Genomic DNA, 15,192 nt, shown 5'->3' with positions numbered 1-15,192 from the left:
TGTGTGTGTAACAAGGCTCCGATTTTCTCAGCAATTTCGATGCGCATGTCGCTTCACAAGAAGCTTGAAGACCAACAAGCAAGCACGGGCACGTACATGAAGCAAAAAAAAAAAAAAAAAAAAAAAAAAAAAAAAAAAAAGTCGCTAGAGAAACATCCAGTACCTGCTCCTCTCATCTTCACGTAGCTTAGGTGCGTCCTAGCCCCACCCACAAACATGTCCAAGTGGACCTCACAGAAGGCGCTGGAAAGCTGTGCCCCAGCGCTATTTGGTGGTTGGCTTTCGATTCTAGGCCCCACTACGTCATCAACAGGCTTGCAGGGATGGATTGCTTTTCCATCCTGGTTACCCGTCAGCCCATGGACAAAGTGATGGAGAACGACAAGCAACAAGCAGCCTGAACCCATGTGCGGAACCATGAGCAACTTTCTCCTTTCTGTTCTGCATGCAGCCAGCGCTTTTCGGCTTGGCTTGGATCCAACAATTAAGTTGAATACCTACCCCGGGGAGAGCCGTGAAAGCATAAGTGAGCATAGATGGGGCCAGCAAAATCGTCTGAAGCCAGAACGTAGAACCCAGCCTACTGCTGGTTGCCTGCGAATACATACATACCTACCTACCTTACCTGGCTTAGTTACCTATCTATTCTAGTCCCCTTTTATCCTGCTTGGCTGTTCATCATTGTTGGCAACCATCTTCCTTTTTTTCTTCAATTTTTTTTTTAATTTGCACCTTTTTTGGCCAGCTCGAGAGTGTTCCGTATTGACGCTTACTTGGTACACACTGGAATCAAACCCAGGTCCTTTCCTACCCTGGTTAGCAGCCAAGTTCCCTTGCCGAAATCTAGCCTCCCATCGAGATCTCGGCTAAGTTTCTGGGGGTGAAATCAAGGGAGGCAAGGCTTCTCTGAACCACCGTGTTACCCGAATGCCCACAATGAGGGCCGCAGTGCAGTACACCCAACTTCCATGATATCTGAGTGGTGCAATTCTATCCGTCCACCTGAAGGATTCGCCCCTTTCTTTTGCCGTTAACATTTATTTTTTTCTTGCTCATTCCAGTTAGTTTTCACCTGTCACTCACCCCGGAGCAATATCTCCTCTCTTGGCCGGAATCAGCTAATCTAGACTGGACCTAGAACTAGTGCCAGTCCCAGGAGCAAAAACCCAGGAAGCCCTTGTCTTTCACTTTGCGGAATACGCCGAGTGGCTTTGAAGGCTAACCGGGAAAACGGTCCCTCCAAGTCCCGACCAATAATAAAAAAGATCACCAATGAGGAAAAGAAGAACAACACGAAAATCATCAACAAAGACATGATAGAAAACGAAAGAGACACTATGCCCATCGAAAGCGCATTTCGTTCATTCATCGAACACGTCAACCTCGGCCGCTGGGACGAACTCGCTCAGTACGTGCCCCAGGAGGGCCGCGTCACTTACAACAAGCGCGAGTACCATGGGGACGAGTTTTTGACGCGCATGCGGGAGCGCATTGGTGCCCTTCCCGATGGAGCCTTTGAGGTCGACACGTCAATGGGGGATGAGGAGGCCCAGGTGGTCGCCGTGAGGATAATATGGCGCACCATCGTGCCCGACGGCGAGGACATGGAGTTCATGCCGGGCTTGGAAGGGATCGTGTTGTCTGGTGGTGGTAGTGGTGGTGGGCGCGGCAGCAGCGCCACGGCGAAACAACGCCTCACTGGAGTGCATCATCTTTTCTGCTGGTTGAAGGACGGACAGGTGTCGGATATCGAGACGATTGGAGACGTGGACGGCGTCTTTCTGGACGATGACGTCTCTTCCACCACAGACTCTACAGCCGCCTATGTAGCAGAGGATACTCCGAGTCAATTCACATCGAAAGCAGACCTTTCGAGCAATTACCGCGCTTACATCGACTGCATCAACGGTCGAACTATGGAGGCCGACCTGCCGCGGTTCTGTCACCCCTCTGTGTGGCACAACAACCGCCAGCTCTCGCTGTCACAGTACAGGCTCCTGATGGAGGACGCCCAGCGCGCCATTCCAGATATTCGGTTCGACGTGCAGTCGCTCATTGTCGACGAAAGCGCTCAACGGCTGGCAGTGCGACTCGAGTTCACCGGAGTGCCAGCTCTGAAATGGGCAGGGGTTGAACCCAGCGGCAAGCCGGTCGCCTTTTCGGAGCATGTATTCTACTGGCTTCAAGACGGCAGGATTTGCAAGGTGCTGAGTCTCGTTGATCTTGCCACATACAGAGAGCAAGTGCGAGGCTTGGGTCTGAGGTAACCGCCGATAGTCAGGGACCAATAAACCAGCAGTCCTGCACTGGGTGATCATACTTCCCAGGAAGCTGATGAATTGTTTTCCGAAATTGTGTATCAAAGCCATACTTCTTTTTTCCCCTTTTCATGGGCGTTTTCGTATATTTCTGTCACTTTATCTCTTTCCTTGTATATCTGTTTCCGTCTTCACCAAGAACGTCAACGGAACCCCGGTTAAATAACTTTCGGTCGAATGGTGGAGGTCCCCCTACAATATTGGGAGTCTAGGATCTTTTGTATCACAGCCAACCGGTGGCCACCCGGGACGATAGTGGATACAAGTCCATTCCCCTCGGAGAGAAAGCTCTCGGTGGTATCATCATCGGTTTGCTAAATTTCAACGCTGGCTGTCTGGAATGGCAAGCTAGGGCTGAGAAAGCAGAAAGCATGAGCGAGCTCACGTTGTGACAAATATAGTGGCTATTCCAGATAACTACGGGTACTCGTGGTACAAATGAGGAGAGACTTGGAATGTTCCAGTGCATCATCCAGCAAGCACACAAATACATGACCACTCGATGAGCGAGTGTTGAGACGGGTCCGGTCACAACAGCAAAGGTTTACATTGAACTGAGCTGGCATAACAAAAAAAAAAGCACCCTGTCACTTGACCTCCCTCCAGACAAAATTCCCACGAGCTTTTCCCAAGAGTCTTTGCGGCATCAGAAAAGCCTGCCGCTCGGCGTCTCGAGTGGCACTTGACTGCGGCGTAGACAGCTTTCACAGTCCGGGCTCGAGATGCAATCGAAGAAGCTTTGCAAAAGCATCAAAAAGCAAACGTCAGTCGGGTTGTTTTAGAAACAGCCTCACAACAAAAGATGCGTTGGAGGAAACAAAAGAAAGGGACTGTAAGGGGCAGAAGCCAGGCGCTTACTTGGGCGACTTTTCATCGCACGTGCAGACCGTTTTGCAATCGACGACCCGAGTTGGAGACGCTGCAGGCTGTGTGGGAGAAGGGGAGACTGGGATCGGGGCGGGCGCGGTCGAAGAACCGGAAGAGGAGGTCGCTGCCGGCGGTTCTCGGACAGTCACAGTCTCTAGGCCCACGGTGATGACGACGGTGCTGACCATGAGAGGCTCCCCAGCGACGGTCGGAATCTCGACATCGGTGAAGGAGAGGAACGGGGGCAGAGGGGGCGCCTCTACCACGGCGGCGATGCACTCGGACGGGATGGCCGACTCTTGGGGCCGCCGTGGGGAGATTATAGCGGCCATGGCAGCAAGAGGAGCGCATACCGCGAGGGTTGCGGTGAGGAGATTTGCAAGTAGCATTTTATTTCCGGGGCATTAAGGTAGCTTTTGGCCAGCTGGTAGTTTTTCTAGCTTTTGGTGTGCCCGCGATTTGCAAGAACAATGGCAGAAAGTCAGGGGTATTGGACAGCTCCTTTCCAGTCTCAACGAAAAGCAGTCATCGACGTAGGTCCTCTATATAGTGTTAAAACTACTACTTTCAACTCTAAGATACTCCTCGATGTGGAGTTTTACCGAGGAAGAGGCGCATTTGCTCGTCACTTACGTGTGTCATATCCTGTTGTGCTCCTGCGCCGGGTTTGCTCGCATGCCATGGATCGATGGTGATACCCATGTGGTTTTACAAGAGCCCATCGAACAAATCCAAAAGGGCTTTTTGTGCTCAATCACATATTCTTTTCTCTCACCCTATGTTCGGCTAGGCGGGTGATAAACTTTAGTCCCAAACGTAGCGTAACGCATCAAGGGTTAAGACATATTGCCGGATAAAATAGACATTTCCGTGTCTCAGAGAAGCGAGCGGCCCGAGGGCATATTTAGCGTCCCCGGCTCGTAAACCCTTTTGTTTTGCATGCTTTGTTCACTTACCAAGACTCAAGTTCAACCAAAAGGTGTTAGTATATCATGAGCCGATGCCAATTCTGCATGAGCTGACGAACCGATTCAACAAGTCTCAACACGAGATTTGCCGGTGCTGACCTGCGAACATGCATTCAGCCCGGTAGACCAAAATGATATCCATGGCATATCCTGACATGGTACAATTGACAAGTCTTAAGTCATCGCCTAGAACTCGGGAAATCGTCATCAGAAGAGACGGATGTAACGCGACGACACGCCAGCTGACTTTCCCGAGTCCACGCAAGGCGGCTTTCTTGGTATGCAAGGTTGCTGGATGATGCCCTAAAGAGAACTAACAATATCCTCGTGGATTTCATCTAGGCCCTACTTCTGGTGCAACCTCGGCAAGTAGCAGTATTTGATGGGGCAATGGATGTGAAGCCGTGCAACCGAGATCGTGGTGTTGGGGGGTTCAGAACCCGGCAATGCAGCATCAGTCCGCCCCTTAGCAGGCTCTTTGTAGTTCTTGACTTGTAGGAGTCTATGTAGAGTGAGTCTATGTAGAGTGATGTATATTCGCACCCAGTCAGCTTTGAGTGAAATTCATCCGCAGCAAACAGCCGAGAAGGAATCCGAGTTAATTAATCTCAAATCATCATAACATCAAAACAAGTAAGGAAGCATTATCTGGCAGCTGATTGCTCGGATGCAATAGCCGTATATTTCATCTCTCGGAAAGCTCGCTGACAAAGAATGCTTTTTGTTATCATTGGTATTATTTTCTTCCCGTAAGTGGGTAATATAGACAATATAGTACAGTTAAGGCGTACAGACCATCCCACAACTGACATCCCAGATGAGAACGTCACTCTATAAGTGCACCCCGCGCCGGAAAAAAAGACGAAACCTCCAAGGTACCCGGACAACCCAGCCAGTACGGGTCCCGCAGCACCAAAAAATGTTACGTAAATGACCAACATAATTTAGAGAAGAGAGGATATGTTGTCGACAGTAGAGCAACCCGGCAGTGAGCCATCTCTACGTTCCATCGAAAACGCGTGCTTGCTTGTTAGATCAGGCCTTCTTTGGCTCGTCCTTTGCTCCATCCTTCTGCTCAGATGAGCCGAACCAACCCATGAAGCCCGTCTTCATGTTGGCCATGGCCTCGGCCTGCATTTTCTCCATCATCTCGGCCTCCTCCTTGAGCCACTTCTCGCCGTTCTCGCGCACCATCTTGTCGATGCGCTCGTATTGCCTCTGACCACGCTCACGAGCAATGTCCTGAAGCATCTTGCCCTGGGCCAGGGCGTCCGCCACGCTCTCCTCGCCCTCGACGGGGACCATCATGCTCATCTTGCTGGGCTTGAGGCCAAAGGCGTTGCCAAGGGCACCAAAGACGCCGGCGCCAGGCTTGTTAGGGTGCTTCTTGCGGTTCTGCTCAAGCTGCTCCTGAAACTTCTTTCGTGCGATAGCCTCACGGCGGGCAAACTCTTCGGAAATGTTCTTGCCCTCGAAGGATTTGAGCACCTTGCGCACATCGGGGTATTGCATAGTGTGAATGTACTCGAGGAACGGGATAAGCGCTACAAGATCTTTGTCTTGTGCGTCACCTGTCCACTTGGGTAGGATTATAGCGTTCTCCGGTTGAGCGCTCACGTGCTCCGGGTTTGTGTCAATGATGATAACCTTGGAAAGGTCACGGTTCAGGTAAGATAGGTCCTGCAGGTAAAGCGTTTCTCATGTTAGCAACTGGTTGAACAGATTCCGGTATGATCGCGAATCCGTCACAAACGCGATCGTTCAATTAAAGCTTCCACCATGCAGACTTACCTTGACGATCTTTCCATCCACATACTTGGTCGCCTCTCGGAAAAGTGGCCATTGAACAAATCTAAAAGGATCCATCTTACGCCAAAGAGGCTCGGCAATCCCGTACGGGACGGATGTGAACAGCACCAACTCATAGTACTGGCTGAGGTAGCGAATGAAGTAGTCGACGCCGGGACGCTTGGCTACACGCCACCCATGATCCCTTGTCCACTCGCTGTGGACAAGCAGATCTTCCAAGCTAATGCACAGAGTGTATGGGGGAGAGTTCACCGGATCGGGATCAGGCAGGAGCTTCTCAAAAGCTGGTTCTTGGTAGTAGCTGACCGTGTCGCCCATGCGGGCCATCGCACGCTTCCACCAAAGCACAGGCGTCCAGCCATCTGGCACATCGGCATGCTTTGCACGCTCCTCCTCGTCCTCCCAGTTCCTTCCCAGGAATACGACACCGAAAAGACCACCGGCCACAAATCCATAAAATACCCATTGGGCAACCTTTTGCCGCCTTCGGTCTGAAGATGAGACGTAAGCCGATGCGGGAAGCTCGCCCTTCCCGCGTCCCCCTGCCGATGCCACCCCTTCCAGAGCCATCTTCGATGCCTTATCTGCGCCGGACGCCTCGTACTCGAATGTGGATGGCAGACCTTTTGTGAGGTCGGGGAGGTTGAAGGGTACTTGTTCAGGTTGTGCATCAGATGCCTCCGGCTTGGTGGCATTTTCTGACTGCTTAGGTGCTGGACTTGACGCTTGCTCCTCGGATGGCGCGTTGGACTTGCTGGTTTGTTGGCTAGGTGTTGGGGCGGGTTTGTTGTTCTTTGCCATCCCTCGCGTCCATGTTCGCGCGGCAAGGAGAGATGTTGTCTGCCTAGCTGCTGTCGTCCTTCCCAGTCCCTGGAGGGCTGGCGCACGCAAAGTGCGGATTGCTAACCGTGAGAGCATTGTTGTGAGCGCGGGCCGGAAATGTTGGTGCGCCTGCGCCAAAGTTGTCCCAGTTGTAATAGAAACGACGCACCAAATTCTAACCGTACACCAATAACAAACAAACGAAAAATATAAACAGAAAAGTAAGATCGCAAGTGTCGATAAGGGGACTGGTGGGTGTCCTATCAAAACGCGACTGATGGATCTCAAAGCTGCCAACTGGAAAATCGTGCCATTGAGCTGGTGTCAAAAAATTTGGCCCTTGTCACTTTGCAGCTTGGCCCAAGCTTTGCGCGGTGACGAAATATCTAGAAAATCTCCAAGTCAATACAGCCAATCGCATTGACTGCTAGTGGGGCCGGCCGAAAACGGGGCGGGTCCTAGATCGGAGGCGGCGGATGTTCTTTATCGAGGATTTCTGGCTTAGTCATAGTAAGTCATTCGCTGTGCGTGCAGGGTTGTTGGGCTGTGGCTTTGACGAGTACTTGAGGTTCGGGAGGAATCTGGGGAAGGTTTCAATGCTAAGATGCCCTTCAAATGTTCCCCTCTTTCATCCGTCTTCTCTAACTCGACCAATCCTTCCGGCCGCATCTTGGGGATTTTGGACCTAGAACTCATCTGAATTTTTTCCTAGTTCTTTCCTTCCAACCTGACGTATTTCAAGGCAACTCATTCACCCAGCCAAGCACGCGACACTCGACCCACTCCTCTTGAATCCTTTCTCTCAACTCTTCAAGATGGCTGCCGTTGCGCATGCCTTCTAGAGGGTGGTCTCGATCCGAGAAGTAGCATAGCACTCACGATGGGACCACCCTCAGAGTTCTGCCTCGTCAACCCGAGCATTATCCGTTGAATATTAAATTGTAACGGCACCACGACCGACCCATTGTGCCCTTGACCGGTACTCACCAACTGTCACCCAATCATCCGACCAGTGACTACTCGATTGACCGGAATTCCGACGTGTTGGACCCTACCGCCGCAGCGTTTACCTACCCCCTCAATCCCTGCTAAGTCAACTGCTGCTGGTCCTATTTCTGTACTGGCAACCATGGCTCGTCGGGGCTCCGCGAAGCCCGTCAAGGCGGCAGCTCGCGCCAAAGGTCCAGCCTCGCGGCCACTTGCCGTGGCTTCCGCTATTCCATCCGCTCTTCCCTCCGCTGTCACGACCGCATTGAACACTCCGAACAGCTCTACATACCCCTCTACGTATCCCTCCGAAGATGAGGGTGAGCATTTCGTTCGGATCAGTAATATGGAGGAATCACTTGAAGGCTTGTCATTGGAAGACGCAGAGAAGCAACGAGAAAAGATCGCTGGAAAGAAAGTCCAAAAGCCATTCCCGCTACTAGATTTGCCACCTGAATTGCGTTTGAAGATTTACGGTTTTCATTTCGCCACCAGCGGCAATAGCGGTGACAAGGCCATTGATCTGGACCCAGACAACTACAAGCGCATTCACACCCGTCTCTTACCGCTGCTGCGCACGTGCCGCACGGTCTATAATGAGGCTTCCTATTACTTTTACAGTACATATCCATTCCGCCTCTTTCCTACTCATTACGGGCGGTTCTTCAAGACCAAGAAGCCTTTGCTGGCTCGCTTAGCCCCTCGCCTCCGCGGGCAAATTTCAACGCTCGAGCTCCGAGTCGGCCCCGGTTGGAACAAACCTCCCCGGGGGTGGGTTGTCAATGACGCCCTGGGCCTCCGCGACTGCGTCAGTGCGCACAAACTTCGAGTGTTCGTCGAATTCGACCCCGGCCACCCGGCTTTTCAGGGCTGGCGGAAGTCGGATGGCTTTTACGAAGGTTTTTGCCAAAAGCTGCTCGACGACGTCCTAAAAGGAGTTCCATCGTTGACAGAAGTAGAGTTTGACTCGTTCCCCAGCATCAAGCTCTCGGGAGATTTGATGCAGAAGATGCTGCAGACCACATTGCAGCATGGTCGGCGTGTTACGTTTGGGCCCGCAAGAGGCTGGAAGTCAATTCATGACGTTGACGACGAAGATACTCCAGAGCCCACGAGCGACGAAATAGCCGCTATGGACCTATTGAACACCGCATCGCCTATTGCGGTGGTGGTTTCTTAGTAAACATGAGCTTTGAAAAACTTGATTGCATTTTGGCTTGCATGGTTAGTATACCTTTTGATGATTTTGTGTAAGAAAGTTTGTACATGTGGAATGAGCAATGGGTTGAGATTCATGGCATTCATGATTCAGGGTTTCATTCAGGTCGGGTATAGGGAGGGGCACATAGTTTTCTCTACTCAGTTACTCATTTTGTCATTGGCATGAGGCGTTCACTTTGATCATTCTTAAGCTTAAATTCACAGTTCTTCCTTGACGTCTTGACGTCTTGACGTCTTCAACCAGACAATAATTGGATCTTCTGGTACCATGTAGAAGCGGCAGGCGACAGATGACTTACCATTTTAGGCCGTTTAGACAATCCCCCTCCTTGAGCCCGCTGAAATGTGCAGCCGTTCCCTGTGGCTTGGCGTCTTGTTTTTACGCGTAAAGTAGCACCAGGGTGGATCCCTGTCCGTCATCCACATTGCACATTGCTGCCCCCTGAGACTTGTTGACAGTCTTGCAGTAAATTATTTTCGCCTGCCGGCAATGATCACGCTTCTTTTGGTTCTGGATTGACCGTCTTGTCATCCCATATATTTTTCTTTCGCGCCGCTCCTTGGTCTCTAATCTTCACCGTTGACTGACAGGAAGTTGGTATTTTAATTATATCACACTTTTATTGGTTGCACCTTGTCTGACTCTGCAGTTGAGTGAGGTTCGGGCTCTTTGTCAGTGAAGGTGATAGCTGGTGGCAGATTGGGTTTGCACATGAGGATCTTCACATGTTACCACCTTTCTCCCCCACGGTCGTTCTCCGCCATGTCTTGCGGATCGCTGTTCCTCTCTCGGTAGCACTTACCGTCTACCTCTACCTCTACCCCATCTTTTCGACATGCGGCTTTCCGCTGCCGCCTAACGCAGATGGTAAAGCTCCTAGTGCGCGCGAGATCTTTTGGGAGACGGTAAAGCTGCATTACCCTGTGCTGGGAAAGTCGGCAACCCAAAGCAATGTTTCCGAAAGCAGCGAAGAATGGGTCGAGGAAGGATCCGAAACCCCGAACGTCGCAGTACCCCGTGCGCCCGGCCGAAATGCACCATTCCGCCTCCTCGCCTTGGGCGATCCGCAGTTGGAAGGCGACACGTCCCTCCCGAGCCACTACATGGCCTCGCTGTTCCCGCACATCGGCAAGGTCTGGCGAGACGCAACCTTCCAGACATCCCACTACTCGCTACGCTGGCGCATACGGCAGATCATCCACGACTTTATCGACATATTCTGGATCGACTTCTTCAACAACATCGAGTCCATCCGGAAGCGCATCGACCTGTACGGAAACGATTTCTACCTGGCCCATATATACCGCTCGGTGAACTGGTGGACCAGACCGACACATGTCTCGGTCCTCGGAGATCTGCTTGGCAGCCAGTGGCTCACTGATGAGGAGTTTGACCGGCGTGCAGACCGCTACTGGAACAGGGTGATGCGCGGAGCGGAGCGGGTCCCGGACGAGGAGGCGACCTACCCGGCGGACGAGTACGACCTGGCGGGCTTTCTCCACAGCGGGGATCCGCGCCTGCCTCCCAACAATGGGACAAACGCTGTTTGGGCGAGGCGCGTGATCAACATCGCGGGCAACCACGATGTTGGGTATGCGGGCGACATCAACGAGGACCGGATGGCCCGGTTCGAGCGCCGCTTCGGCAAGGCCAACTACGAGCTACGCTTCGAGATTCCCACCTCGGCTCTGTCTCCAAGGGCAGCGGCCACCGTCTTTGACGCCGAAGAAAACCCCCACTCTGACCGCCTCCTGCCGGAGCTCCGCCTCGTGGTCCTCAACAGCATGAACCTCGACACGCCGGCCAACTCATCGGAGCTGCAGGACGCGACGTACTCGTTTATCAATAACGTGATCAACACGGCGTCGGCCGTCGAGTACAAGGGACACTTTACCGTGATCATGACGCACATACCGCTGCACAAGCCCGAGGGCGTATGTGTCGACTCGCCACTGTTCCATTTCCACGACCACGACGGCAGCCTGCGCGAGCAAAACATGCTCTCAGTCGACGCTAGCAAGGGCTTCCTCGAGGGCATCCTCGGTATGAGTGGCGACTCCATGGCCCCAGGCAACGGGCGGGGACGGAAGGGCGTCATCCTCAACGGCCACGACCACGCCGGTTGTGACACGTACCACTTCATCAACCAATCGCATGGCGACGGCCCTGCGGACCGCAGCTGGGAGGCCAGGCGTTGGCGCGAGGCGGCGCTGAGGAGGAAGGCTCCCGAGGGTGCCGCGGCGGGCGAGGACCAGCCCCTGATCGGCAGGCCCGACCACCCCGGCGTGCGCGAGATCACGGTCCGCAGCATGATGGGCGACTTTGGCGGCAACGCGGGCCTACTGAGCGCCTGGTTCGACGAGGACGCCTGGGAGTGGCGCTTTGAGTACGCCACCTGCCCACTCGGCACCCAGCACCTGTGGTGGTTCGTTCACATCCTGGACCTTCTCGTCGTCGTCGGCATCCTCGCTTACCCTGTGGTCACGGTCGCGGAGAGCATGGGAGTATTTGCGACGGCTCTGGAAAAGTCCGGCGGTAAGGTCCGTGGACCCGCAACGGCCGGCAAAGCAGAGAATAATGAAACAGCTGTCAAGGTTGAGAAGCCTGTCGTCAATGCAAAGGCTGGGCCTAATGGGACGCTGGCACAGCCCTCGATTGCTCCTTTATGACGCTGTTTATCAGCACTCTGACCGTCATTATGAAGCGGGCGAGTGCTGTTCAGCAGCGTCTGTAATTTCTTCTGTAGTATATACCCTTTCATTTTGTCTTAATTACTCATGTCGTCATGTTTTTTTTTGTCGCGTAATCTCTCCTTCGTAATAAAGCACAAGCAAACATTAAACATCTAGAAGATCAAATCAAGAACCCAATCTCGCGAGCGAAGCTGGGACGCATGTTTCAGACCTAACGACCGCATTCTCGGGAATATTATGTCGGTTATCTGGCGCAATATCCTTACAAAAAAACATAACAGAAGCTTTGGTATAACTGATATTCCAGTTTAGCTGCTTCTTGGCCAGATCCAGAACGGGCATTGTGTGGGATCCTCATAGGTGTTTTCCAATGTCTCTATGTGCTGACACCTCTCCTCCGTTGAGAAAGCATTCTGGACTCTGCTAACGACCTGCTTTAACGCCTCTATCTCATGCATCCCGAGCGCCCAAAATCACCCGCTAGCCGGCCAATCAAAAGACGAATCAGATCCTTCGTCAGAAAATCTGCTTTGATGCCATCATAGTCGACTCGCCCCGAGCATGCGCCTTTTGTCGCAAAAGGCATCCTCCTCGGCTGGACCCTAGGAGCATGGCGTCGGGGTGAAGCGGTCAAGGCCGATGAATTCGAGCCTCACGCGGTCGCAGGCAATAGTATACACATCGCCCATTCTCGGCCACCCGTTCACGGTGGTTGGAGACCCTTTCCGAACTCGGTGCGGCTCTTGCCCTGTGACAGGTCTCTTATACAGTGAAAATTTTGGTAGTGATCAGGGTAAGAGCCGTTCGTTAGCCATCTCTTAATGAGTGGAGGAGGGCGATGCTTTTGAGAGGAGGAATTAGAATGACGTCGCGAGTGTGAAGGTTGGAAGCAAAATCATATTTATCCAGGTGAGCATCTTCTGGTGCTACGCCTTTTTTTAGTGACGTGCTTTCTGCTAGACAGGCGTAGGTTTGCCGCCGTGAGAACGTCGGAAACACAAACCAACGAGTGAGGTGGTGCGTTCCTCGCTGAAAAGAACGGGAGAATGAGTGGCGGGCGTGGAGATTGCTCACGCATGCTGCACGTCTCTCATGGCAATAAAATGCCTCTTGCGACTATGAGGGCTGCTCAATACTCTGCCTGCACTGCATGCTAACGGTGGGGCGACGGGCCGAACCATACTGTCGGTCGTGGTGGGCATGCTTTTGCCTATTCGAGCCAAGTAAGCGGCCGTCACAATGGGGACTAGGAAAATAACCATCCACTCCAACGAAATGACCGACCCGGGAATTTTTAGTCTCAATGTTGGGATTACAGTCAGCTGCTGAGACGTTGGGCTGCATAGGTAGGTACATGTCACATTCTACTACTCAACATTGGGCAGAAGACTATCCTGGCGATATCCATGGAGCTCTCTTAAGTTAACTTGGAGTGAACTAACAACCATATGGCGCGACGATTACATCGTCATCAACCCAGACTACAGACCGGCCTATATCTGATAGAATACGGCGCGGATGATAACTGGGCCAATGGATTGGAATTTGCCGCTTGGGGGAGAATAGCCTCTGGGCCTCCGCACGTAAATTTGGCCACGTCGTGGTTCCCAGATATCAATGGCGATGGCCGCGCCGACTACGTCTATATTTGAGCAGGTGCTTTGCCCTGCCCAAGAGGGCATGCCCACCGGTGTCAGTTGGTATATGTCAAGACTAGCATTTGCCGACCTAAGTCGGTCCTGATTTTGATTCTGCACCAGACCCGGGTTTGACTGAGGCAATCTTTCTGTTTTCCTTTTTACCTCGACGGTGACTGCCCGGACGAATACATGATTTGGGGGGGCACCAAGTCGGCATTGCTGGTTTTCTGAATCAACCAACACAGAAGTAGGGAGTACCTGTTTGTACCAACCAGGGTCTGCGAAAAGGATTGCTAGTGGGATAACACCGGATCCCAATACAATCAGCAAGGAGCTGCGCCGGCTAGCAAGGTTCAGTTCAGGGAAAGTAATGTGTAGCTCCATAGTTTCTATCCCCATGGTTTGATGAAAATGAAAATTTGACCCAAACTGCATACCTACATGACCATGGACCCAGATGCGTCTCATCCGGAGATATGGCTTTGGAATCCTGTTGCTGCTATTGCCATTGACCTGGGACTCGGCTCCGTGTCCGTTTTTTTCGATATTAACGGCGATCGGGATGACGATTACATCTTGCTCCGCCTCAACTGTGGCACAGCCATCTATCGAAATGTTTGAGCAACGGATAGGCCCCCTGTAAGCTGGAGAGCAATGTCCGACGTAGAAGCTTCCGGCATTGGTCAAAGGCCCGAGGAGATCCAGTCGATTGACATAAATGGGCGAGTTTTTTCGACGCCTTGCTTATGTAGACTTCGTAACATCCAAATCAACATTTACATCTCCTTGAAAAGACGGGGAAGCCGACTATTTCTGGACCAGGACTGTGATGGCGCCGCTTGGGTCTGGCTCAATAAACATTCAGAATAGCCTACGTGGCTCGCACAACCGCAGATCGCCAGGGGTGTGTGAGTTTATAGAGCGAACGTGCGATTTGCAACACTGGGGGCTACCAGGGCGCGCAAGCTATTTCGCGGTAGACCCCCCTCAACCAGCGCTTTGGCTGCCTGGCTCAGCGGTTGCGACAGACTTGGCCCGGTGCGATGAACAAGTTGAGTGCTAATCGGCATGACTGAGTTGTTCATAGGAAACTCGAAGTGGAGTCGACAGTGCATCGATGCATTTGAACTCCCCGGGCTTCCCGTGCAGTCTTCAGCCTTTCAAGGCTCATGGTATCGGCGGATGCAGGTACGAGGGTACGTCCGGCGCGCCCGGCAAGCTTGCATGCCCTGGACTTCGTAGGAAGCGCTGCTATCAGGATGTACGGCACAACGAGCAGTTTGATTGTTTGTCAAGGCAATCGATATAAGCCGGTAGTGATTTGTGAATGGTAACGAATTTGAGCGCCTTGGCGGACGCGTCAACTGAAAGGCAATGACGGAATGATCAACGCTACATTTTCGGTAGAAGCAATTCTTCATAATACAGGACTGTTAAGGGGTCAAAGTGACAGCCCACCCCTGGATTTTCAAAGCTTGAAGTCTTGCTACCCATGCAGCCAAGGAAGCCGTTCCGAAAACGGCGGCAGAAACTCAAGAATGGAAGCGCGGCCATGAAACTCGCAGACTATCGGGATGGCCTAGTTAAGGGGTTTGAATATTACTCGGAGAAGACTCTTGAGCCGGTTGTCGGCAACGGGCAGACGCCACAATTGAGGAGGTTGTTGGGATTTGGGAGGGGAATGTGGCACATGATTGGGCGGCCTACCTCATAATTTCTAGGTGCATGACAACCGGCGTCTCTCGTACCTTGATAGTTCAGAGGAAAGAACAGGAATCCTGGACAACGGGATGAAAACAAAACACGGAATCCGAGGTATCGAAAATTCGTCTGAATTCCATTCATTCCATTTGTTGGATTACCCCA

The 15,192-nt window shown here is 52.3% G+C and overlaps 5 protein-coding genes across 5 annotated transcripts; 4 read left to right on the top strand and 1 right to left on the bottom strand.

The window, feature by feature from the left end:
- Positions 1–327: 327 nt before the first annotated feature.
- On the top strand, positions 328–3,760 carry MGG_04217 (uncharacterized protein). Its single transcript, XM_003719549.1, has one exon. The coding sequence runs from the start codon at positions 1,314–1,316 to the stop codon at positions 2,265–2,267; it is 954 nt and encodes a 317-aa protein (XP_003719597.1). The 5' UTR covers positions 328–1,313; the 3' UTR covers positions 2,268–3,760.
- Positions 3,761–4,794: 1,034 nt separating this feature from the next.
- MGG_04219 (mitochondrial import inner membrane translocase subunit tim-50) lies at positions 4,795–7,156 on the bottom strand. Its single transcript, XM_003719548.1, has 2 exons — positions 5,945–7,156; positions 4,795–5,833 (listed from the first exon to the last, which is right to left on the bottom strand). Exons 1-2 carry the CDS (start codon positions 6,878–6,880, stop codon positions 5,189–5,191), a joined length of 1,581 nt encoding a protein of 526 aa, XP_003719596.1. The 5' UTR covers positions 6,881–7,156; the 3' UTR covers positions 4,795–5,188.
- A 161-nt stretch (positions 7,157–7,317) lies between these two features.
- Positions 7,318–9,295, top strand: MGG_14902 (uncharacterized protein). The gene has a single exon (XM_003719547.1). The coding sequence runs from the start codon at positions 7,914–7,916 to the stop codon at positions 8,949–8,951; it is 1,038 nt and encodes a 345-aa protein (XP_003719595.1). The 5' UTR covers positions 7,318–7,913; the 3' UTR covers positions 8,952–9,295.
- A 143-nt stretch (positions 9,296–9,438) lies between these two features.
- Positions 9,439–11,876, top strand: MGG_14901 (uncharacterized protein). The gene has a single exon (XM_003719546.1). The coding sequence runs from the start codon at positions 9,719–9,721 to the stop codon at positions 11,660–11,662; it is 1,944 nt and encodes a 647-aa protein (XP_003719594.1). The 5' UTR covers positions 9,439–9,718; the 3' UTR covers positions 11,663–11,876.
- A 1,897-nt stretch (positions 11,877–13,773) lies between these two features.
- On the top strand, positions 13,774–13,947 carry MGG_12181 (uncharacterized protein; the record flags this gene model as incomplete). Its single annotated transcript, XM_003719545.1, has 1 exon — positions 13,774–13,947. The coding sequence occupies one exon, from the start codon at positions 13,774–13,776 to the stop codon at positions 13,945–13,947; it is 174 nt and encodes a 57-aa protein (XP_003719593.1).
- Between the last annotated feature and the right edge of the window lie 1,245 nt (positions 13,948–15,192).

Source organism: Pyricularia oryzae, chromosome 6 (genome assembly GCF_000002495.2).
Source record: "Pyricularia oryzae 70-15 chromosome 6, whole genome shotgun sequence".
NCBI classification, from domain to species: domain Eukaryota; kingdom Fungi; phylum Ascomycota; class Sordariomycetes; order Magnaporthales; family Pyriculariaceae; genus Pyricularia; species Pyricularia oryzae.
Note: the sequence above shows the minus strand (reverse complement) of the source record. Positions and strands in the feature narration are given on the sequence as shown.